Source organism: Aspergillus uvarum (genome assembly GCF_003184745.1).
Source record: "Aspergillus uvarum CBS 121591 unplaced genomic scaffold BO82scaffold_15, whole genome shotgun sequence".
NCBI classification, from domain to species: Eukaryota; Fungi; Ascomycota; class Eurotiomycetes; order Eurotiales; family Aspergillaceae; genus Aspergillus; species Aspergillus uvarum.
In genome coordinates, this window is record NW_020291312.1 from 74,241 (window position 1) to 94,308 (window position 20,068).

General features: G+C 52.5%; 6 protein-coding genes across 6 annotated transcripts; 3 read left to right on the top strand and 3 right to left on the bottom strand.

Annotated features, from left to right (window-relative positions):
• Positions 1–855: 855 nt before the first annotated feature.
• On the top strand, positions 856–1,881 carry BO82DRAFT_411275 (uncharacterized protein; the record flags this gene model as incomplete). Its single annotated transcript, XM_025639786.1, has 3 exons — positions 856–1,215; positions 1,264–1,484; positions 1,533–1,881. 3 exons carry the CDS (start codon positions 856–858, stop codon positions 1,768–1,770), a joined length of 819 nt encoding a protein of 272 aa, XP_025493766.1. The 3' UTR covers positions 1,771–1,881.
• Positions 1,882–2,025: 144 nt separating this feature from the next.
• On the bottom strand, positions 2,026–3,641 carry BO82DRAFT_331366 (nucleic acid/nucleotide deaminase domain-containing protein; the record flags this gene model as incomplete). The annotated part of the gene is made up of 2 exons (XM_025633137.1): positions 2,026–3,041; positions 3,089–3,641. The coding sequence occupies 2 exons, from the start codon at positions 3,639–3,641 to the stop codon at positions 2,026–2,028; spliced, it is 1,569 nt and encodes a 522-aa protein (XP_025493767.1).
• Positions 3,642–4,492: 851 nt separating this feature from the next.
• On the top strand, positions 4,493–14,139 carry BO82DRAFT_411285 (uncharacterized protein; the record flags this gene model as incomplete). Its single annotated transcript, XM_025639787.1, has 3 exons — positions 4,493–4,793; positions 4,855–12,693; positions 12,740–14,139. The coding sequence occupies 3 exons, from the start codon at positions 4,493–4,495 to the stop codon at positions 14,137–14,139; spliced, it is 9,540 nt and encodes a 3,179-aa protein (XP_025493768.1).
• Positions 14,140–15,082: 943 nt separating this feature from the next.
• On the bottom strand, positions 15,083–16,746 carry BO82DRAFT_363148 (uncharacterized protein; the record flags this gene model as incomplete). Its single annotated transcript, XM_025636882.1, has 3 exons — positions 15,083–16,171; positions 16,275–16,442; positions 16,513–16,746. 3 exons carry the CDS (start codon positions 16,744–16,746, stop codon positions 15,083–15,085), a joined length of 1,491 nt encoding a protein of 496 aa, XP_025493769.1.
• Positions 16,747–17,236: 490 nt separating this feature from the next.
• BO82DRAFT_279021 (phytanoyl-CoA dioxygenase family protein) lies at positions 17,237–18,326 on the bottom strand (the record flags this gene model as incomplete). The annotated part of the gene is made up of 3 exons (XM_025631251.1): positions 17,237–17,588; positions 17,676–18,051; positions 18,125–18,326. 3 exons carry the CDS (start codon positions 18,324–18,326, stop codon positions 17,237–17,239), a joined length of 930 nt encoding a protein of 309 aa, XP_025493770.1.
• Positions 18,327–18,796: 470 nt separating this feature from the next.
• BO82DRAFT_278958 (aldehyde reductase II) lies at positions 18,797–20,054 on the top strand (the record flags this gene model as incomplete). Its single annotated transcript, XM_025631247.1, has 5 exons — positions 18,797–19,066; positions 19,125–19,302; positions 19,358–19,530; positions 19,579–19,678; positions 19,747–20,054. The coding sequence occupies 5 exons, from the start codon at positions 18,797–18,799 to the stop codon at positions 20,052–20,054; spliced, it is 1,029 nt and encodes a 342-aa protein (XP_025493771.1).
• Positions 20,055–20,068: the final 14 nt, after the last annotated feature.

Consider the following 20,068-nt stretch of genomic DNA (forward strand, 5'->3'; position numbering starts at 1 on the left):
ACGTTGTTCTTCCTGGCTGCTGAGGCGAACTGCCAGGGAGTGGCACTTGCCACAACATTAATGTGACGGAAAGCCCTTGATCCAATATTCCCTGCAGCTACAAGGATACACTCAATTGTGGTCGCATTCCTCACCTGCTTTTCGGTGCATACATATAGCATATTTTACGCACCGCATCCCGTGCGTCTTTCCAAGCGACTAACAGTCACCATCCCTGGCTCTTTGAGTAGAACATCTAGAACATTCTTGTGTTGTGCCCTCTCTTATTACGATAGTTCAAGGTACACAACGATTTAGTTCATTATATCCCAAGCCGTACCTCTCCAGAAAGCAGCTGTTTATAGTATACACGTCACTATCGCTGGATTGCTGAAGCAGTCCTGGATAAGACCGGAGTAATTGCTGTAAGGCCTTTGGTGAACCTGCCGAGCCTGTCTCAGAGGCCTCGGTATTGGGCGCTTCAGCAGCGTGCTGTTCCTTGCTAAGATACTTGTCCTCTGTTTTGACCGCACCTTTTGTGGTATGTTTACTCATCGTTCTTGGACCAGTCATGCCTGTAACGTTATCAGACACCCGTACATACCTGCATGAAAAATGTGGGGCAGCTACGTGGGTACCGTCACAGGTGAGTTTCGCCCAGTTAGTCACTGCAAAGCTGCCCAACGCAAGTGGCGCACACACCGCTGGTCCAGCCCATGGGGAATTCTCTTGCATAAACGTTCCAGAGTCGCCAGGATGATAACGAACTTGAGCCTAATAACTAGGGAGTCGTCTCTTTCACAAGGCTTCGAGCTTTTCATATCTTTGCATGTGGTCGAAGCTTCTCTCCGGGCTCAATTTGTGTTTGTCCTCACAATGGCATCTGTATCTATCGGCCAGGCTGAGGACGGACACTACCCAGCCTGGCCACAGAATGAAGTTACGGATTTATTGTCCGGACTGATGGGCTTCTCGTCAACCTATATTGGAACTGATTTGTCCTTTTTCCCACTCGAGGGCTATTGCGATCCAATCGTGCTAGGGGATAGACAAGGAGAACTCCTGGCTCCTCCTTCTACGATGATGACCGATGCTGTGATCGGCAACAGCAGAGAACCTTCGTGGCCGGAGCAATACCCTAACCTCGTCGCACCGCACAACCTACTCTCGATGGAAGGCTCCGCTGGAAGCCAGTTACAATCTGTTAATCCCATGGAAATTCCGACTTTGACCACGGTGGGATTGGACTCACAGGTACTGCCTCTTCCAAACCAGTCTCTATAGAGATCGGGCTTGGATGGATGCCTGGGTGATGAAGGTCACAAGAGTACCACTCCAGCTGTGGTTGTTGAAGGACGGGCCGATTCAGGGATATGCGCTTCGAGATTCAAGGAAGCGCCGATGCCTTCTTACGATCACAAGATTTCCATAGTTGATGGGCTATATCATTGCCAACATCGTGCATGTGTGGCCAAGACTGGCTTCTCAAAGAAGCGTGATCTGCAGTAAGCGACACTACCACTTTCTCAATTCATCCCACTGACTCTTCACAGAAAGCATATGCGCATTCATGTTAAGCCAGTCAAATGTCCCATATGTACAGTTACCACGGCTCAGCCGGTTCATATGCGTCGACATATTGAAGTGTATCACAGTGGCTGGGCTCGGCAGAGGTGGCCAGTGGGCGCTGTGTGTAAGTTGTGCGGTAAACCATTCACACGAAAAGACAATCTTCGCAGACACTACCAAAATCAGCATAAAGATTTTAGTAGTCTCTCTGTGTCTGATTGAGCAATTTTGTATGTCGGGCCTATGTTCTGTCGAGTTGTTGAAGGGTTTTTGAATAGTACCTTGTACCCTTCAGAATTGTACGTCTGGTGGAAGTAGAAGTACCCCCGCCTCCTGCTCGTTACCAAGACTCCAACGAAGATCTACGTTTACGTGTTTCAATGAGAGAAAAAAGCAAAAAAAAGAAAAAGGTATTAAGTACCAAAGAGTCAGAAAGGGAAAACCAAATTAAGTTGCAAGCCAAAATCCATCATCACCTTATATTTTGAGAGATACCCCGCCACAGTCTGCATCAGAGTCTTCATCCGACACATATGTCTCGAGCTCCTTTGTCCCCAAAACCTTCGCTGTGCTACTTTCAGTTGCCTCAGTTTCCAAGCTACCGTCAGCAATCGAATATCGGAATGTATCTCCTCGAAGCTCCTCCGAATCCACGCGAGACCACCGGTCATTTGAAATTGCTGTCTGGGAATCAGGATGCCAGGGACTTGATGACGAGGGGCCAAGGATATCAGCAATAACAGCCCGGCGAATCTCACTTGTCATCTCATTGAGGACCTTCACCTGCAGATCGTATTCTGGATCCCCCTTGGTGGGATTGTTGACTAATTGCGGGCTCCAATTAACCCAGACTTTGCGGTGGCAATCAGGGACGACCATTCGAGCCGGATGGTGCCTAAAGTATAGTTCACAGCACAGACAGGCTGGTTTGCTACAAGCAATGTAACGGTCATTCCCCTCGAAAGACAAGTCCAACCTGAAGAAATGGTTCAAAGCCTGCACTTCTGCATGCACCTGCGGCGTGCACTTGTCATACTGTTCCATGAAACCCTCAAAGGTACGAGATTGAGATTGAGAATTCATGCAAAGCAAAGAATTCTTTACCTGAGGCCTTTCCGGGTCGTCCTTCTTCAACATCCTGTTGAGGATACCATCAAGCGTGGTTAGATTATCGGGCGCTGGCCGAGGCACCGAAGGCACACAAGGAATAGCCACCACCTGATGCGAGTCAAGGATCTGAGACAAATGGTAGGCATCCCCAACCAGCTGCGAGGGTGCCCGGACGTGATCTGCCAGTCGCCCTAGATAATGGATAACTAACGCAAAAGGCGACCGTCGGTCTCGAAGGCCCATTAGCCTTTCTTCGTCTTGAGCTTTCAGTCCGATTATCCTGGTGATTGCAGACTTTCTGTAAGTATATGCATATTGGCAGAGTGCCAGACAATCATCCTGTTCGAGGATAGGCTCAAGCCAGTCTTTTATCAACTGATCTACTGAGCCAGTTAGCATTGTAAGAACCTGGAATTTGGCCTTTACGAACCCTGTTCCGTTCTCACAGAACCGCGTATGGGATAACACTGTTTGATCGCTTGAAACAAGCATTGACGCTCTTTCTTTACTCGGCGGATCGCGAAGTTAAGGCAGAAACTGATAAAGTTTGCCCTAGATTGTTCTTCATCAAAGCCTCCATCAATTCTCGTAAATCGCTCCAAGTGGCTGAGAGCATTCTTCGCGAATTCGACGATTTTGTCAACAGATGCGTTGGATGAAATCCAGAATCTGTAACATGTTTCGCTGTCTTCAAGTCCAATGGCAGTGCAAGAAACACCTCCTTTGGTAAAGTCACAAACAAAGGCGAGGTTACGTAGGAACTTTCGTCGCCGTGCTTGCTCCAAACTAGGATTCGATGAGCCGACTGTGTGCTGCCCACGGGTCTGTCCTAGTACACGCAAAAGAAACAAAGGCTCGTAAAATCTATCAAGGAGTCTCTTATACGCGTTCAGTCTTGGGGGCCCGACGCGGACTGAGTCGATAGGTAATTGTTTGTAGGTGATATTGTTCTGGACTATGAATAAATGCTTTGCAGATGACATTTTGAATAGCTTATAGAAAAGTGCACAAAATATCAACCACATTCGGAGTGTGAGCTCATTAAAAAGAAAGAGAGCAATTTACCAGTACTTAGGCCACCCATCAAGTTTTGTGCCGGATACATACTTTCAGAAAGTCAGCCACGGGGTGGGGGAATGAAGGCAGGGTGTAGAAGGGAGATAGGAGGAAGACAATGCAGGAGGAAGACAATGCAGGAGGAAGACAATGCAGGAGGAAGACAATGCAGGAGGAAGACACTGCAGGAGGAAGACAATGCAGGAAGACAATGCAGGAAGACAATGCAGGAAGATAATGCGGGAGGAAGACAATGCAGAAAGACAATGCGGGAGGAAGACAGTGCGGGAGGATGACAGTGCGGGAGGAAGACAGTGCAGGAGGAAGACAGTGCAGGAGGAAGACAATGCGGAACTTCTAAGCACACTTGTTGTACTGAGATTGGGTAGCCAAGACTTTTCGCCGCCTCCGTAAAATGAGGGAGGTAATCTACGTGAGCATAAGTGAAGATACCAAAGCCTTTACTTGCAAAGCATGCGACTTTGGTCGGTAGACTGTGTGGGATGCAGTCGTCTCTCGTTCAAAGCAAGGGCAGATCAACGGCACGCTTAGACAAGTGGGACAAATCAGGGCACGCCTCGAATTCTCCAAATGATACGAGGCGGCCAGCCACTGCACATTGGAAACGCTAAAATGACTCCTATGTCCGTATAGTCTTCTGGGATGGATAAAAGGCACTGGGCTGGGCTGCACATTCGGTTGACGGCACTCATCCAAACAGCCTTTAACTTGCAAACGTTTGTCTTGAATTGTTCTTCGATACTGAACGCAGTGGAAAATGTCTAGTTTGCCTGCTGCATCCCGTCTATCAACCACGGAATCTATATATCTACTTCATCACGTTTTCCTGCCCCCAAAACTGCCACAGGAAGATGATTTTAACGCTTTACATGAAACTGTCCTGCTTGATAGCGTTATTGACGCCCTTGCTCAGTTTCATGATTATTGTCCTGGGCAGGAAAGTGAAGTTGTTGTCAGTGTCAAAGTGATGCTCACTCGTTTGAGAGCGATGCGCGATTGTCATGGGGACGTGAATCATGTTGAGCTTAGAAAAGCTCTAGAAGAACTAGAAAATTCAGGTATGGCCAGATGTAACCTAGCTGACGCCCGGAGTTTTAATGACAGACACGTGTCGTATAGGAGGTGCTCTACCTGTGCATGTCCGCTGCCAGAATGCTGCGGTCTTAATGACTAGGCACAGCGATTCAATACATGTCGAGACATTTGAACTGTGGCCTCGGAATGAAGCCGTTAACACCACGGTGGGTCGACTGCAACGCCAATTCCCTGGGCCAACCTTTGCTTTGGATCGAGCCGTCTTCAATGAACCAGATATGCAAAACACAATTGCGCACGCCCTTGAGAGCATGAGTCGTCAGCCTGCCCCGGGGACCAAGCCCAAAGTGAAGAAGGCGCGGCAGGAACACGACGAGAATCGGGATACAACCAATCCAATGATGGTTACAGAGTTGTTCACAACATTCCTGCGCCCACAATGCAGAACTGTGGACAGTCTGCAGGTTCGTAAAAACACACGGGAAGAAGTCCTGTGGCTCGACACTCTGCATCCTTGGAGACGTTCCGCCCTCTGGCTCCAGGTTCGAGTTACGATCCAAGTGTTGTTTCGGAGGCTCTGCCAGCGCGAAGGAATTTCAGTTGACCTCTACAAAGTATTCATGATTTTTTGCATGAGTTCCATTCTCCGCCGCTGTCCCAAGAGCATAAGCAGTGAACACCGGTATATCATGAGTTCCAAAATTGTGCGCCGGTTACGCAAGCTTGATCTGCCGGATAATCACGGTTGGCTCCTGTTTGTCCAGGATTCCCTTCAAGAAGCGAATGGCGTCCTCGAACGAAACTGGAGTTGCATCGTCGCCAGTAACGCCTGCCAACCTGATATGTCCCCCTTGGCTCGACTCAACTTTAAAGATGACACTGATTGCTCACTGCCCAGTCTTGAGGAGTGGCTTCAGAGTATCAGAACCCGCCAACACTCCTTAGTGACGCCAGATCCCCACCCACAGTCTGGATTCTTGGAGTTTGAGCCTGCAGAGCTCCCATCGCTCCTCCGATTGACTGACCCCGACTATCACGTCTACAATCTCGCTGCTTTCGAAGCGTGGGTTGACTTGAATCTTCAATCCTGGACTGAGACACATATCGGCTATGAAGACACCTGCGAACGGCTAAGCAGATTAGTCAATGCCTATTATGATATTGCATCCAGATCTTACGCTTCCAACCCTGAGGCATTGTCAACCATGCTTCTCACCATCCTGGAGCTCTGGATAGCTTGTGACAAATCCGCCGTCCATCTTCATCCGCTGCTTCGCCAGTATAATCCGTGTATTCCGATACATCTGTTCCAGTCTCTCCTCTTACCTCGGCTGTCCCAGCTTACCCGGTTGGCACATGCGGAACTTTACATGTGCCAACGTCACCAAGGCCTCCAGTACCCAGATTCCAATATTCTAACTGACTTTGGAACCTCTTCCTCCTTTTCTGTGCGCTACTTCAATGACTCCGCTGAGCACCAACGTCTACTTGATACTATTGAACAAAAAGCTGGATCTGAGAAGGCCGCCAAAGTGGTGGAGTTGCACCGAAAGCATCAGCAGTACAGGGACTTTTGTGCTCGGCGGGATGAGATTTCTTGCACGTACTATGATGAGAAACTCGACAAGCGGTTCCACTTTACAGAGCGTCGTCATAACCCCTCCTCGTGCAAGAGATGCGGATTTGACAAGGCTGCGAGAGAGATCACAATCAAGGTGCATGAGTGGCCTTTGTCTTCCAATTCTTTGGAGGCCAAATCCACGGTCTTCGAGTTAAAATTGCCCAGACCGTTTGCATTCTGGCGTGATATCACTGCTTTCATCTTGCTTGATGTTTTGGGGATCAAATATGTTTCGAAAGAACCGCCTAGAGCTGAGTACCGACCACACACCTATAGCGGACTCTCAATGTTCTATACCGCGGTCGTTGATTCCCCAAGGGTTGGCCTTCTTTCCCAAGTCAAACCCCACAAAGGAACGCACAGGCGGGAAAAATACATTATCAGTGTATCAGAGAGCGACGTTTGTCTCGCGAATGGGATGCGTTTCAAATACTTTGATAATGCCCTCCGCTGCTTTACTGGAGACCTGGTCCAAACACATGCAATGGCGACGGCATGCACTTACAAGTTACCTCCATCCAGCTCGTCTCTGCAGCCATTTCTCTTCCGCCCAGCAGAGACACCTGACGGTCCATCACCCAATACGGTCATTGCATCGCAGCATACCTGCCCTGAAAGAATGTCACTGGGGGAGTATAAAGCGCTTTGCTCAATGCCATTGGGCGTCCATATCCAGTGGCAGAACATCCTTCGGCAGCTCGCTGCACCCTCCGTGGTCTTTAATAAGGTCGAGACGTGCCTTTTCACCCTGCAGATCATGCACCAGGCAGGGCCGCCATCGCCCCTGAATCTGACCCTAAGAGATAGCCATCATATTTTGAACGATGATTTGTTTGCAGCTCCTTTGCTGCGAGAGATCAAGAAGGCAGCAGCGGCCATCGAACAGAACTGGCAATCCGCAGAGGAGTTGAGCGTGCTGATCGCCCTCACCCAAAAAGTGTTGGCCTGCTCCCCATCGGTTCAAATCCAGGAGGAATGCATAGCCCAGCTGGATGGCCTCCGGAAGATTTCTTTCAAATGGGTAATGACTGTTGGGGAGAAGGCCGGTGCTACGGACAGCAATGATCACAGGAACAATCTGATAGCCTCCACTGCTTACCTCGCGCTGATGTGCGTCGGCACTTTTGACTGCGAGAATAGCCACTTGGAGCGAATGCTCCGCAACGATCTGGATGCCGCCGTTTTTATCCAATGCAGTATGATCATTCATGACCGAAAGAGCCTTCTGAACGGGGTATCCAGTTGTTTACTTCCAATCTTTTACTATCGGTGGCAGAACATCGCCTTTCGGGGACACCGCATGTTGGCCAACAACACTGTCCATGGCCGCACGACCGCACTCGACCGAGCGATCCAGCGGACTTGGGCCGCGTACCGACCGGGATCACCTTGGACAGCAGCCCCCAATGGCAGTCAATGTTGCGTGAACAGCCAGATGATGGTTGAACCCGGCAGTAACAGCGGTGTCGTGATGCACGTGAACCTTCTCACTGGTCAGCTGCTCATCAATGGTCGTCCACTGGCGCGGTTGCCCGGGGAGTTCGAGCGCCACGACACATATCGATCCCTGTTTGGGCATTCTTTGGTTGAAGTGATGCCTAGCGACCTTCCAGGTCTGGAATTCTCCGCGCAGAGACCGCACATGGGCCAGACGATCTACTTGGGGAAATTGAGCATCCCCGAGCAGAGCGGGTTCGATCTACGCATTCGAGCCGTGGATGGGAGTCGAGTCTGGGAATTTGTATCCCCGCGGCTCCTCGCGGATGCTTTACCGGATACCTTCGTGGAGGGGTACGCCCATTGGTACGAGACCGATGGCCAATACATCGAGTTTCGGCCTCTTAAAGACCCCTGGATGTCATCCCCGGCCTCTCACTGGCGATTGCAGCGCACCCAGCTGGGAGATAACTGGCAGCTCTCCCAGGGCAATATGTCGTTAATCAGTATGCGGAGTGAGACAGCAAGATCATTGTCTGATATCTTACAACCCCTCGAAAAGGCCTCCAAGCTGCACTGCAAACTTCACCGCGGATCTGACATGGTGGAAATCGAGATCCCTCGCCTCCGGCTGGGCTTTAATCTGCGATCGGGTCAGTCGTCAATTGAGTCTCGCCAGTACCGGGGGATGGTCGTCGATCCCGATCAGTCGGTGGGCACCCTGATCGGCCTGCGTCACAAGCTCGTTTTGCTTGACCCAAACACACACAATCGGAGGATTTTGATCCCGGAAGGCCAGATAACATGGGAGCAAAGCGGTGGCCATGTCGCCGTCAAGGTTGGTTGGCAGGCGGCAACCAGCGTGCATGTTTATTTCGTGAACAGAGACATCGGCTGTTTGACAGACAACGGGACTCTACAGAGTAAACTTGTACTGTGCTATCTGCATGCTGTCACATCATTCTGTATCCCTGACCCCTTGACCAAGCACACAGGGACCGAACAGTCTCTGTCTATTCTGCGGTCGGCATCAATGCGGTCTTTCAATCAGCTACAGCCGGAAAATATCTTGATGCTCGAAAAGCTTGCGAGTCTCACACCAGCAAGGAGATATTACCCTGCCAACGAGCGTGTAATGCAGAGCGTTCGATGGGATCCGATCCTAGGCTCTTTGGCTCAACATAATGATTTCCACAGCCAGGTGGCTGCTATATTTGATCAACACCATCGGATGAGGATATTCAACCCGGCTTCACAGGGGACAGAGCCGTCGCTACCGTCATGGAATGCAGACCTCCTGCAGCGAGATCGCATTCGCTCCTCGACCTTCCGGATCTCTGGTTTCGGTGCCGAGGACCACACGGACGCGAAGGACTGTCTATACGAAGAACTGGGCCGGAACTACCAGTCAGAAAGCTGTTCACGAGTGTTCAGTCTCTGCAAAATTCTCTACGAAGATATTCCATCTACCCAGGACATCACGCTTGAATCCTTGGCTGCACGTCTTTGGACGTTTCTTACGGCTTCCAACACAGTTCACGGAGCTAGTTCTTCGATTGACGCTACACGGATCAAGTACGATGCGATGTGGCTCACGGAGACCGGTGCGTTTCTTTCCAGTCAGTGGTGCAGTATCCATCGGCTCCTCTGCTCGGAGACGGCTCGGCCACACAGATATGCAGTAATGCTCTGGTTGTCGACGTTGGCATTCTCCAGGAAGATAGAGATGATCGTCTTGCACGTTCTTGCTGCGGTGTACATTTTGCCCGGCATGGCCTCTATGACGTTACCAGCGCAGAGATTATACCGGCCACAAGAAGGGTTCGCGGTGAACTCCGCCGAACTGAAGAGTCAGATCCATGCTGTAAGCTGGAGTGTGACGCCCGAAGATGGCATCTCTCCCGGACCAGCGGAATCGTATAGCAAGTTTCATGCGCGCGTGGCGAAGTTAAAAAAGACAAAGCGGAAACAGGCCCTAGGTCATTTCATAGACGGCCTACAGGAACAGTGGCCGACCCGATGCCCCTCACCTCCCATATCTGGTGAACAGCCGGCATTCGCAGATTATTTTGACGCACAAAAAGCGATGCAAATTTCACAGGCGGCATTTTCAACTTGGTTCGATAACCGAGAGCTGAGGCAGTATCTGGATAGGGTTGCATCCGCCTACACAGCCCAAGAGATCCAACCCATCGCGATCCCGCCGTGTCTCTACCGGTGCTCGCAACGACCCACGGACCGACGGCATGCTTTCATCTCCGTGGATGACATACTGGACGAGTGTCTTGGTCCACCACCGGTGGTGGTAATGGAACCACCCACTCTACCACCTTGGTCGGGCAGTGGCACTACTCCTGACCCAAACCTACGTCTTTTGAGCTTAGTCGATGCCCTGGAACCACAAGCGCGATCTCAGTTCCAAAGGCAATACATCGAGAGACTGCGGGCCAGTATCACATCCCTGCAGGGTATCCAGGATATGGATCATCACTTGCCTAATGACGACGTTCTTGAGACCGTCATATCCCATCATTTGCATCGCTGCCAAGAGTACCATGAGGAGATCAGTCGCTCCGTCATGTCGAGGATGATGCTTTCAAATACGATGACAGCAGAGGTACGTCCAGGATCACACATGCAGCGCAATATCCTGGGAACATTTGCAAATGTCCACGTCTGGCCGAGGGTATCATCACAGCTCCTTCTCCATCAGCTGACACGCAAACGCTGGAGCCACCTGCCTAAGCCCTGGAAGAAATGCTTGATCGCGTATGGATGTTCCCTCACGGCGGTCCAGCGGGCGAAGAGGCTCGTCAATATGATGGGTCATCGCGTGGATCTAGCCCGCGAACTGCAGAACGCTGGTCACACGAACTGGGACCCAATGGATTTCCCCGAGTCGTTGCTGCTGGAGATTGAGAGTGGGTTATTGATTCGGGACGTCCAAGAACAAATTGCGCGACGCATGAGAAATGCGCAGCCCGGACATAACGTCGTCATGCAACTGAATATGGGCGAGGGCAAGTCTTCCATCATCGTCCCCATCGTGGCAGCCGCGCTCGCAGACCGTTGCCTAGTTCGCATCATTGTCGCCAAGCCACAATCGCGGCAGATGTTTCAGATGCTCGTTTCCAAGCTAGGGGGACTTTTAGGACGGCGGGTGTATCATCTCCCCGTGTCACGCTCGTTGCGGATTGGTGGCCCTGAGGCGGAAGAGATCGAACGGATGTGCAAAGACTGCATGGCGGAGGGCGGAGTTCTCCTTGTTCAGCCTGAGCACCTCTTATCCTTGAAGCTGATGTGCCTAGAGTGCTTCATGACCGGGAGAGAGGCGGTTGGTGTATGTCTTCTTAGGATCCTGGATTTCTTCCGGACCTCCTCGCGAGATCTGGTAGATGAAAGCGATGAAAACTTTAGTGTCAAGTTCGAGCTGATCTACACAATGGGGACCCAGCGTCCTTTGGAGCTCAGTCCACAGCGGTGGAATCTGATTCAAGAGATGCTCGGCCTGGTGAGGAAATATGCGCCGGGTATCAAAATGCAGCTCCCGCGGTCGATTGAGGTGGAGGAGCCACATCCAGGGAGTTTCCCCAGAATCAGGTTGCTCCGAGCGGATGCCGCGCACCAGCTGTTTGAACGGATCGCAGATCATATCTCCCACAACGGCATCGACAAACTGCCCATTTCAAGGCATCCAGAAGCAGCCCGACGCACGGCTATCGCTTACTGCCTTGAGCCGGAGCCGTCAGAACAGAAGATTGCGGTGGTTGAAAATCCAGATGCGTCTGGTTTTTGGGCCGACAGCACCAAGGATCCTCTTCTACTACTTCGTGGTCTGCTAGCTGGCAACGTCTTAGCATTCTGCCTGGGACACAGACGGTGGAAAGTCAACTACGGACTTGATCGCTCCCGACAACCCCCCACGAGGCTGGCGGTGCCGTATCGTGCGAAGGATAACCCTGCACCACGAGCGGAATTCAGTCACCCCGATGTGGTCATTGTGCTCACGTGCCTGAGTTATTATTATGAAGGCCTCTGCGACGACGATCTATTCCAGGCATTCGACCATGTGGTCGGATCGGATCAAGCTGCCGCGGAGTATCAGATATGGGTCGAGGATGCCCCAACTCTTCCCCCCGCGTATTGTCAATTGATGGGCGTTAATCTCCAGGATCGGCTCCTTTGCGTGGAACACATTTTCCCGTGTCTTCGGTTCGCCAAGGGGGCCATCGATTACTTCCTTGCTCATATCATTTTCGCCAAAGGTCCCAGGGAGTTTCCGAGTAAACTATCTTCATCCGGATGGGATATCGCCGAGGTCAAGTGCCATCCCACCGTCGGCTTCAGCGGGACCAACGATTCCCGGGTCACCCTTCCCCTCAGTGTGGAGCAGCTGGACCTACCTGATCAGAACCACACCAATGCATTAGTTCTCGAATATCTCCTGCAACCAGAGACCGGCATTGCCCTAATTCCGGCACGAGATGACCTGTCCAAGTCAGATGCGCAGGTCCTTCTGGATATGGTGGCGGCACTAGATCCAGCCGTACGGGTGATTCTGGACGTTGGAGCTCGGATATTGGAGCTGAGTAACTTGGAGGTTGCGAAGACATGGCTGGAAATGATCGGTAATGACAGTAGAACGCAGGCCGTGGTCTTTATCAACGACGACCACGAGATTGCCGTGGTGGATCGGACCGGACTCGTCGAACCGCTGCGGACGTCACCTTTCGAAGGGCACCTCGACCAATGCCTTGTGTTCCTTGACGAAGCACACACGAGAGGGATTGATCTGATGCTACCCTCCCAAACCCGGGCGGCGGTGACGCTGGGACCGAGTATCACAAAAGACAAGCTGGTTCAAGGTCAGGGAGTCCCAATAGAACGGCCAGGCGTACCTTTCACTAACAGCTATCACAGCATGTATGAGGATGAGAAAATTAGGGAAAGGACAATCGGTAGTGTTTTGCATTCCGGAAGAGGTCAAGTTCAAGATTTTGACGCTCTGTGGGAGGTCCCCCGAGTCTGATCTTACCGTAGCATACGTGCTCCGCTGGGCGATTTCCGAGACCTGGGACGATATGCAACGCAGCATGCCTTTGTGGGCAGTGCAGGGAAAGCGATATCAGGCCCAGGCCCGTCATTGGCGTGTTGTGCGACAGGACGGGCAAACCTCGATACCAAAATGTCAGGCAGAGGGCTTTCTGGAACCGGAATACCAGTCGCTGGAACAGCGATACCGTCCCGGCCGTAAGAATGATCTAGCTCTTTCCTCCCAATACACTGACGATGCGGACTTGTGTCGCATACTGGACCGATGCCGTGAGTTCGCAACCGTGAAGTTCTCTGCAGCGCAACTCCAGGAAGAGCAAGAGCGAGAGCTCGCACCAGAGATTGAGCAGGAACGACAAGTTCAACGTCCGGCTCCTGCCGAGCCGGAACCGCATTCCGTGCATCCCGATATACGCTTGTTCGTGGCCACTGGACATCTGGATGCATCATCCACCGCGGTGAAACCAGCTTTTATGGTGTTAGAAAATACATCAGCGGCCGACTACCTGGATGTGACCCAGTTTCCATCGGAGCTTCTTGTCACCATGGAGTTTGCTAGAACCGTCCGACTGCCAGATAAATGGTCTGCCCGGGATAGTTACCAGCGTGCGGTTGAATGGGTCCTGATGAGCAACGAACATCCCTCCAAGGACGGGACGTCCGGAAGGCACATGGTGATCATCAGCCCGTACGAAGCGAATAAGCTTCATTCTTACATTCGTGGATCTGGTACAGTAACGATGCACCTATATGCACCTCGTCAAAACCAGAGCTCATACCCCGTCGATAAGCTCGATCTGTACCCGATTCCGACGACTTTAAGCACAAGGCCCCTGCAAATCCCTGAGAGCCTACGCATTCAACTGAACCTCTTTGCGGGGCAGCTCTATGTTTCCTCTTACAACGAGTATTGTGAAATATGCCGCTTCCTAGGAGTGGCATCTACTGCCGCACCAGAGGGCGTGGCTGTCGCCGCGGATGGGTTCATCATGGAGAATCAACAGGCAGGTGCCAGGTTCACCAAAAGCCCCCTCCGGTTTCTCAAGGTGTTCATGTCACAGATACGGAAGGACGGGCAGGAAATTGACAAGACCCACCTTGGCAAGATCCTAGACGGAAAGCTATTACTCAGGGCTGACTTCCAAGATTGCCATGGCATTGCAAGAGCTCGGACCATGAAGCTGAGTCTTCGAGATATCCGATATGATGTCTCGAGGGAACAGCATGCTAGGGCTAGGGCGACAGGAAGTGGATTTTGATAGCGGAACAGGCATCCTTGTGTTCCGGGTGACTGGTGCTGGGCTTCAGGCTGGGCCTGATTCGCTCCCTCTCAATGGAATAATATAGCTCCAGATTCATCTTGTCGTACAGGTTTTGATGACAGAGGTCTCTCGTTTCTTCCCGATATAACATATGCTTTGCTCCGGAGAACTGGCAGTGGAGAGTTTGGCAAACCCACAACCCACATGCCCTGCATCAGGTTCGGGTGAGTTCCTTTCAAGTCCCGGTTGTCTCGATGACTTTCGCCTCCCAACAGGCTAACTAGAAGACAGATCGACACCTGGAAAACATGATTGCCCATCGTCTCGGTCCCTATGGATCAACTCGATCCCCGGCCATCTGTGAGCAACATGACCCGCTTGCCACAGATCAACTCGAACGAACCGCCGTCCAGTGACGCCAGATTGACTTGAGATGAAATGGAGGGGCTCGTTCGGGAATACCGGATTGAAGAAAGGGGGTGATGCTATTGAGGGGGATTCCGTCCTCATTGGTTTTGGTGTTGCGACCGTCCTGCTCTGGGCCTCTCTCAGTTGGCTATGGAACACTTTCTTTGCTTGAGGGTACTTTACCTTTTGGGTGTCTTTCTGATTCTCTTTCTGTTTGCCTGACTGTCTGGCTGTCTGTTTATCTGGCTGTCTGTTTTCTCTGTCTTTCTCTCTTTCTTTCGGATGATTATTTGAACCGTACAAGGCGTGCTGAGCTGGAAGATCGTGGGTTTCGGGATTAAGTGGCCTTTATTCTTTCAATCAATCTCGTGTTCTGTCCGTTCCGACACAAACATGACACTCATCCTTGGGGATCATCGGCACCGGCAAGTGAAACCATAGGTGTAGATTATGAAATCAACATCTCGACTGACGAGTTGCTCGGTGATATAAGAAAAGCTAAACTAGGGGAGAGGAGGAGCTCGCGAGCCGACTAAGACCAAGGGCAGTAGTGTCGGGACCAGGGATCGGTCCGCGCATGCTGCTCGTCTCGCCTCTGCCATTCGACCCTGCTGTGTGCAAGCTCCTGCCAGAATCCAGGGAACTGCATGGGGTCGTCAAGCGAATCGAAGGGGCGCCGGGGGTGATTGAGCGCCTTGATGGCCCGGGTCGTCTTCTCGACGTAGAAAGGAGAGCCGGGGGGGAAGAGTCCAGCTTCTTTGAAGCGCCAGGCAAACTCATTCATCACCGAGAAGGCAGTCCAGTGCTGGAAGTGTGGAAGGATGGGACTGTGGTCGAGCCATTCGCGAGGATACGGGCCGGATTGCTTTTGATCTTGCCCATGCCCATGCCCCTGCTTCTGCTCCTGTTGGGGAGGAGGCGAGGGTTTACATGGTCGGTCGTTGCGTCTCGTGAGGAACAGGGCTTGAAGGTATTCCTGGAAAAGGGGTTGAAAGTCCTTCAATCGGAACCAAAGGGGCTTCAGTCCCTTCAGGGTGAGCAGCGTCTCCTCGGGGTGATCAGCATCCACCTCGAGCAAGGTCTTGTTGACTCTGAGTTGGAACCCAGGAGTCCTTACCCGTCGGCGGGCTTCCTCCTCCCCGGCGCGGCCCGTGATGGAGCAGAAGATACCGACGAGGGTGCGATCCCACTCGTTCCACCCTTGCCAATCCGACAATAGCTGCGACATGGGGCTGCGCAAGTACCGATCCTGAAAGCTGAGGCGGATCAGGGCCTCCACCATGCGCGCGGGACACAGGATCTTGACCGCATAGGGTTCTTCCACCTCTCGTTCGAGGGCGACATCGGTCGAGTCGATGTAGATGGGCGATTGCTCCTTCTTCAACTGGTCGTAGGCCCACAGTTCGTTCGACCCCGGGGAAGGGAGATGGAAGAAGTACTCCTCGTGGCGGAACAGGTTGAGATCGACGTGGTGCTCGTGGCTGGGGCCGGCTGCAAGTGAAAGACATGGCCTGGCACCCACCAGGCCTCGAGGTGCTTTCCAGAGGTAAGGGCAGAGGGCGCCAATGAAATACCTCTCTCCAGACCTCCACTTGCCGCTGCGGTCGTACTCGTTCGTCTCCTTCACCGTCACTTCCAAATGACCGATGCATCGGGGATAGTCATCGTCGAATTTGGCAGCACGCAGAGCTTGACAGCATTCTTGAAGTCAGCCGCGGGGTGACCAGGTCAATGGTGGTGATGCGATTTTGGCAGCCGTAGAACCGCCACAGGGCATCGTTGATCACGTGACGGGGGATATTGTTCTCCTTCAGCAAGTTGACGATCTCGGAAATGAAGGTCAAGGTCACTTCCTGGCCGCGATATTCAAACGGTGATTTTCCCTTCTCCTCCTATTTTATTCTTCTTGGCCCACTTCTCTCCAAGAATGGAGGTAGCCGCCGCCGCCGCCGTGCTGCGCACCTCCTTGTGCTCGACATTAGGCTTGATGGGGCATTGCTCTTGCATCCAACCATCATAGGGGCCCCAGAAATGAATCCCAGCGCCCGTCTCATAAGGCTTCGCCATGTTGGTGTTGGTGTTGCGTGGATGGATGGAAAGAAAGGGGGACGGGGGCTGTTCAATGACCCTTGCTTGACACAAAGTTGCCTGTGAAGATGGACCCCTACTGTTCTTTTTCCGGGATTCCCTATGCATTTTGAGCCCGTCTGCTCTATGTAAGCCTCTCTTATTGAAAGAGATTGAATTGCAGGATCGGGTGGTCGCGGGTGAGGGTGGAAAGGCAGGCTTCAGCATAAAGCAATCCACTCGCACTACGCCTTGTTTCTCATTGCAACAGCTAAACCATCTTTCCGGAGCATCGTAGACAAGGCTGGAAGAAACAAGGCTGGAAGAAAGAAGGCTGTTTCTTTATCAATATACCGAAGGTCACCATGCAGAGAGCTCAGATGATGTCTCAGGTGCCTGAGAACAAAGATTCAACATGACGGTAGCGGAAACCCCGTTCCCCGCTTTCCGACGCGGCGAGGGCAGGGAATGATGCTCAAATCATACTCTGGGTGGGCCAACCATCCATTCACCTGAAGTTCTTGTCAAAGCCTTGGTCCTGTTTCTATCTCCCCTGCCCTGGAGGCCTTCTAAAGTCCATACAATGCCGAATCCAGCCGACACTCACTCATCGCACCCCTCAAAAGTCCTGTGGTCTAGCATCCTGCAACATCTCCGGATGAAGCAGATAGAATGGACTGAGTTCCTCCACATAACCACAGGCCGGATCACTCATGGAATACCCGATGAACCGCTGGGTCGCATGGTCGTACCGCTGCACCATCTCCCGCGGTACCGCCAGGTACTGATTCTCTTCCTGGCGGAGGTAACCGCGCACAGCGAAGGTTGCGTACGCGATGCGCCGTTCATCGCGGCTGGTGTTGGCCCCACCTCCGTGGTAGAGGGAGGAGAACATGATCAGGGCGTCACCCTTGTCCAGCTCAGCCACGACACAGTCCCGCACATCGGGCGGCGTCGTGCGGTGAGTACCCCTGTATGCGCCCAACAACACAATATAAGTCGCCAGTCTGGTTCCCTGTTGTGGTGGCTTTCGAACATCCAAACGTGAAGAGGCTTACCAGAGATGACTCCCCAGGATGAATTGCGTCCCCCCATTCTCTTTGGTAACCTTGCACCCGGCGACCATCATGCCCAATGCCGTCTCGCGGGTCTGGTCGCGCTCATCGTCCCACGCCTCGATCTCCGACAGGATATTGTGGTTGATGTACGAGTCGCGATGCAGCGGCTGGGCCTGGGCACCGGGCCCGACCTCGATCCCTGTGCACGAGGTCACGTACGGCTTGGACACGGACTCCTTCTGCAGGTCACCCCACCAGAACACGCTGCGTGTGGTGAGGAAGTGCGCGCAGACGGCCTGGAAGAGGGGGTTCATCACCTGGGTGCGGGTGTAGGTGGGGCTTAGGGCGATCATCGACGGCGCCCGTCGGGTTTCCTCTACCACCACCGGTCTCAGCAGGTCAAATCATTTGAGGATGTGGAGGGTGCATCACAGAGAAAAGACTCTTACTGGGAAAAAAGCTGCCATTCCATTCGAGATCGCGGTGGAGTCTCTCCTGGACATCCTGGTTGACCTGGTCGACGTCTGCCGGAGAAACGAGCTCCTTCACAACCACACAGCCGTCACGCTTGAGGATCGCAATAATTTCCTCAAGAGGGGTGTCCTTGGAGACAGTCTGGGCACTGGATTCGCTGCTTGGAGTTTCTGTCATGCTGAATTTGGTGACTGAGCTGGGGTGGATGGTTACAGAGTGACCTCGTTGCTCGAGTTTGGAGGACTGACTCATATATCGGCTGAAAGCATAGAACATTTCACTTCCACCCAAGAGCTGAACATCACATGCCCCGTCTATCTTGGTGCTAACATACAGTTGGAACATGTGGCGGATTGGAGTGAATTACAGGTGTTTGATCGGAGCAAACATTGGGTCGCCACGCTCAACCCTGGGCTGCGGAGGAGCGATGATAAGGTTCTAATGCAGGTCAGTGACATGTGAAGACACGTTTACAGTGTAATCTATCTATGGGATCACATCGTCATAGCTCGACATCAGTTGACCTCAAGACCATAGTCGATGCTGCGTTCCACGACTTTGATAAAGAAGCAATTGCATACACTCAACACTCCAGCACTTCCCCCACGACACAGTCCAGCATTGGCTACTAGACAACATCAAGGAACATGCTGCACCCAACAGACTACGTCGTCCCCCCAGGCTCTTTGATCCTGGTCACCGGCGCAAACGGTTACATCGCGTCGCAAACCATCGACATCCTGCTCCAGCGAGGCTACAAGGTCCGCGGGACGGTCCGCACGGCAAAACCCTGGCTGGATAGATACTTTACGGAGCGTTACGGGGCAGGTCGCTTTGAGAGCATCATAATTACGATGCTGGACGAGCTGGACATGTGTCGTCGTGCAATGCAAAATGTTTCTGGAGTGCTGCATATCGTATGTGAAGCCATTCGACATGTCTCAGAACCGTGCTAAGACACGACATCTAATCCAGGCATCCGACATGTCCTTCAATTCTGAACCCAATGCGGTAATCCCATGGGTAAAGAGAGCGACAATTCACCTCCTGGAAGCCGCCGCCAGTCAACAATCTGTGACGCGATTCGTGCTGACATCGTCATCTACGGCGGCACTGCTCCCGACGCCAGGTCAGAAGACCATAGTCGATGAGAGTAGGTTTCCTGCGTCTCTGGTGAAAGTGTTCTTCTGAATGTGACTGTGAGACAGATACATGGAACGAGGTCTCCGTCCACGCCGCCTGGGATGAATCAACGCCGCCCGAGACGAAAGCATATCATATCTACTCCGCCGCCAAAACCGAACAAGAGCGTGAGGGCTGGCGATGGGTGAGGGAGCGCAAGCCCCGGTTCGAGTTCAGCACTGTCGTCCCGAACTCCAACGTAAACAACCCAAAACCACCAGCACTTCCAGAGTCTAATCAAATGTAGTTCGGACGGGTCTTGCACCCTCAAATCGCAGGGTCGAGTATGATCCGAATGAGAAATCTCCTACGCGGCGACGGCTCGGTCATGGACGAGTTCCCTCCACGTAAGTCATTCGGCCCAGATGCACAATCAATTCACCCCAGTACTCTCCATCCTCACAGTCCCTACGAGCAGAATGGTACGTCAACGTCGAAGACACGGCGCGACTGCATGTCATCGCACTACTCAGTCCCGCCGTGAAAGGGGAGCGCATTTTCGCATTTGCATCGGAGTTCAACTGGACGGACGTGGTCAACATCCTGCGCCGGCTGCGTCCAGACAATGCCCTAATCCCCGACCCGCCTGCCAACGAAGGCCGCGATGCAAGCGAGATCCTCCCCTCGCGCCGCGCAGAGGATCTACTGCGCGAATTCTACGGCCAGCCGGGCTGGATTAGTCTGGAGGAGACCATTGCTGCTGGAATTGAGGACGTGCCGTAGCAGCATACGTAGAT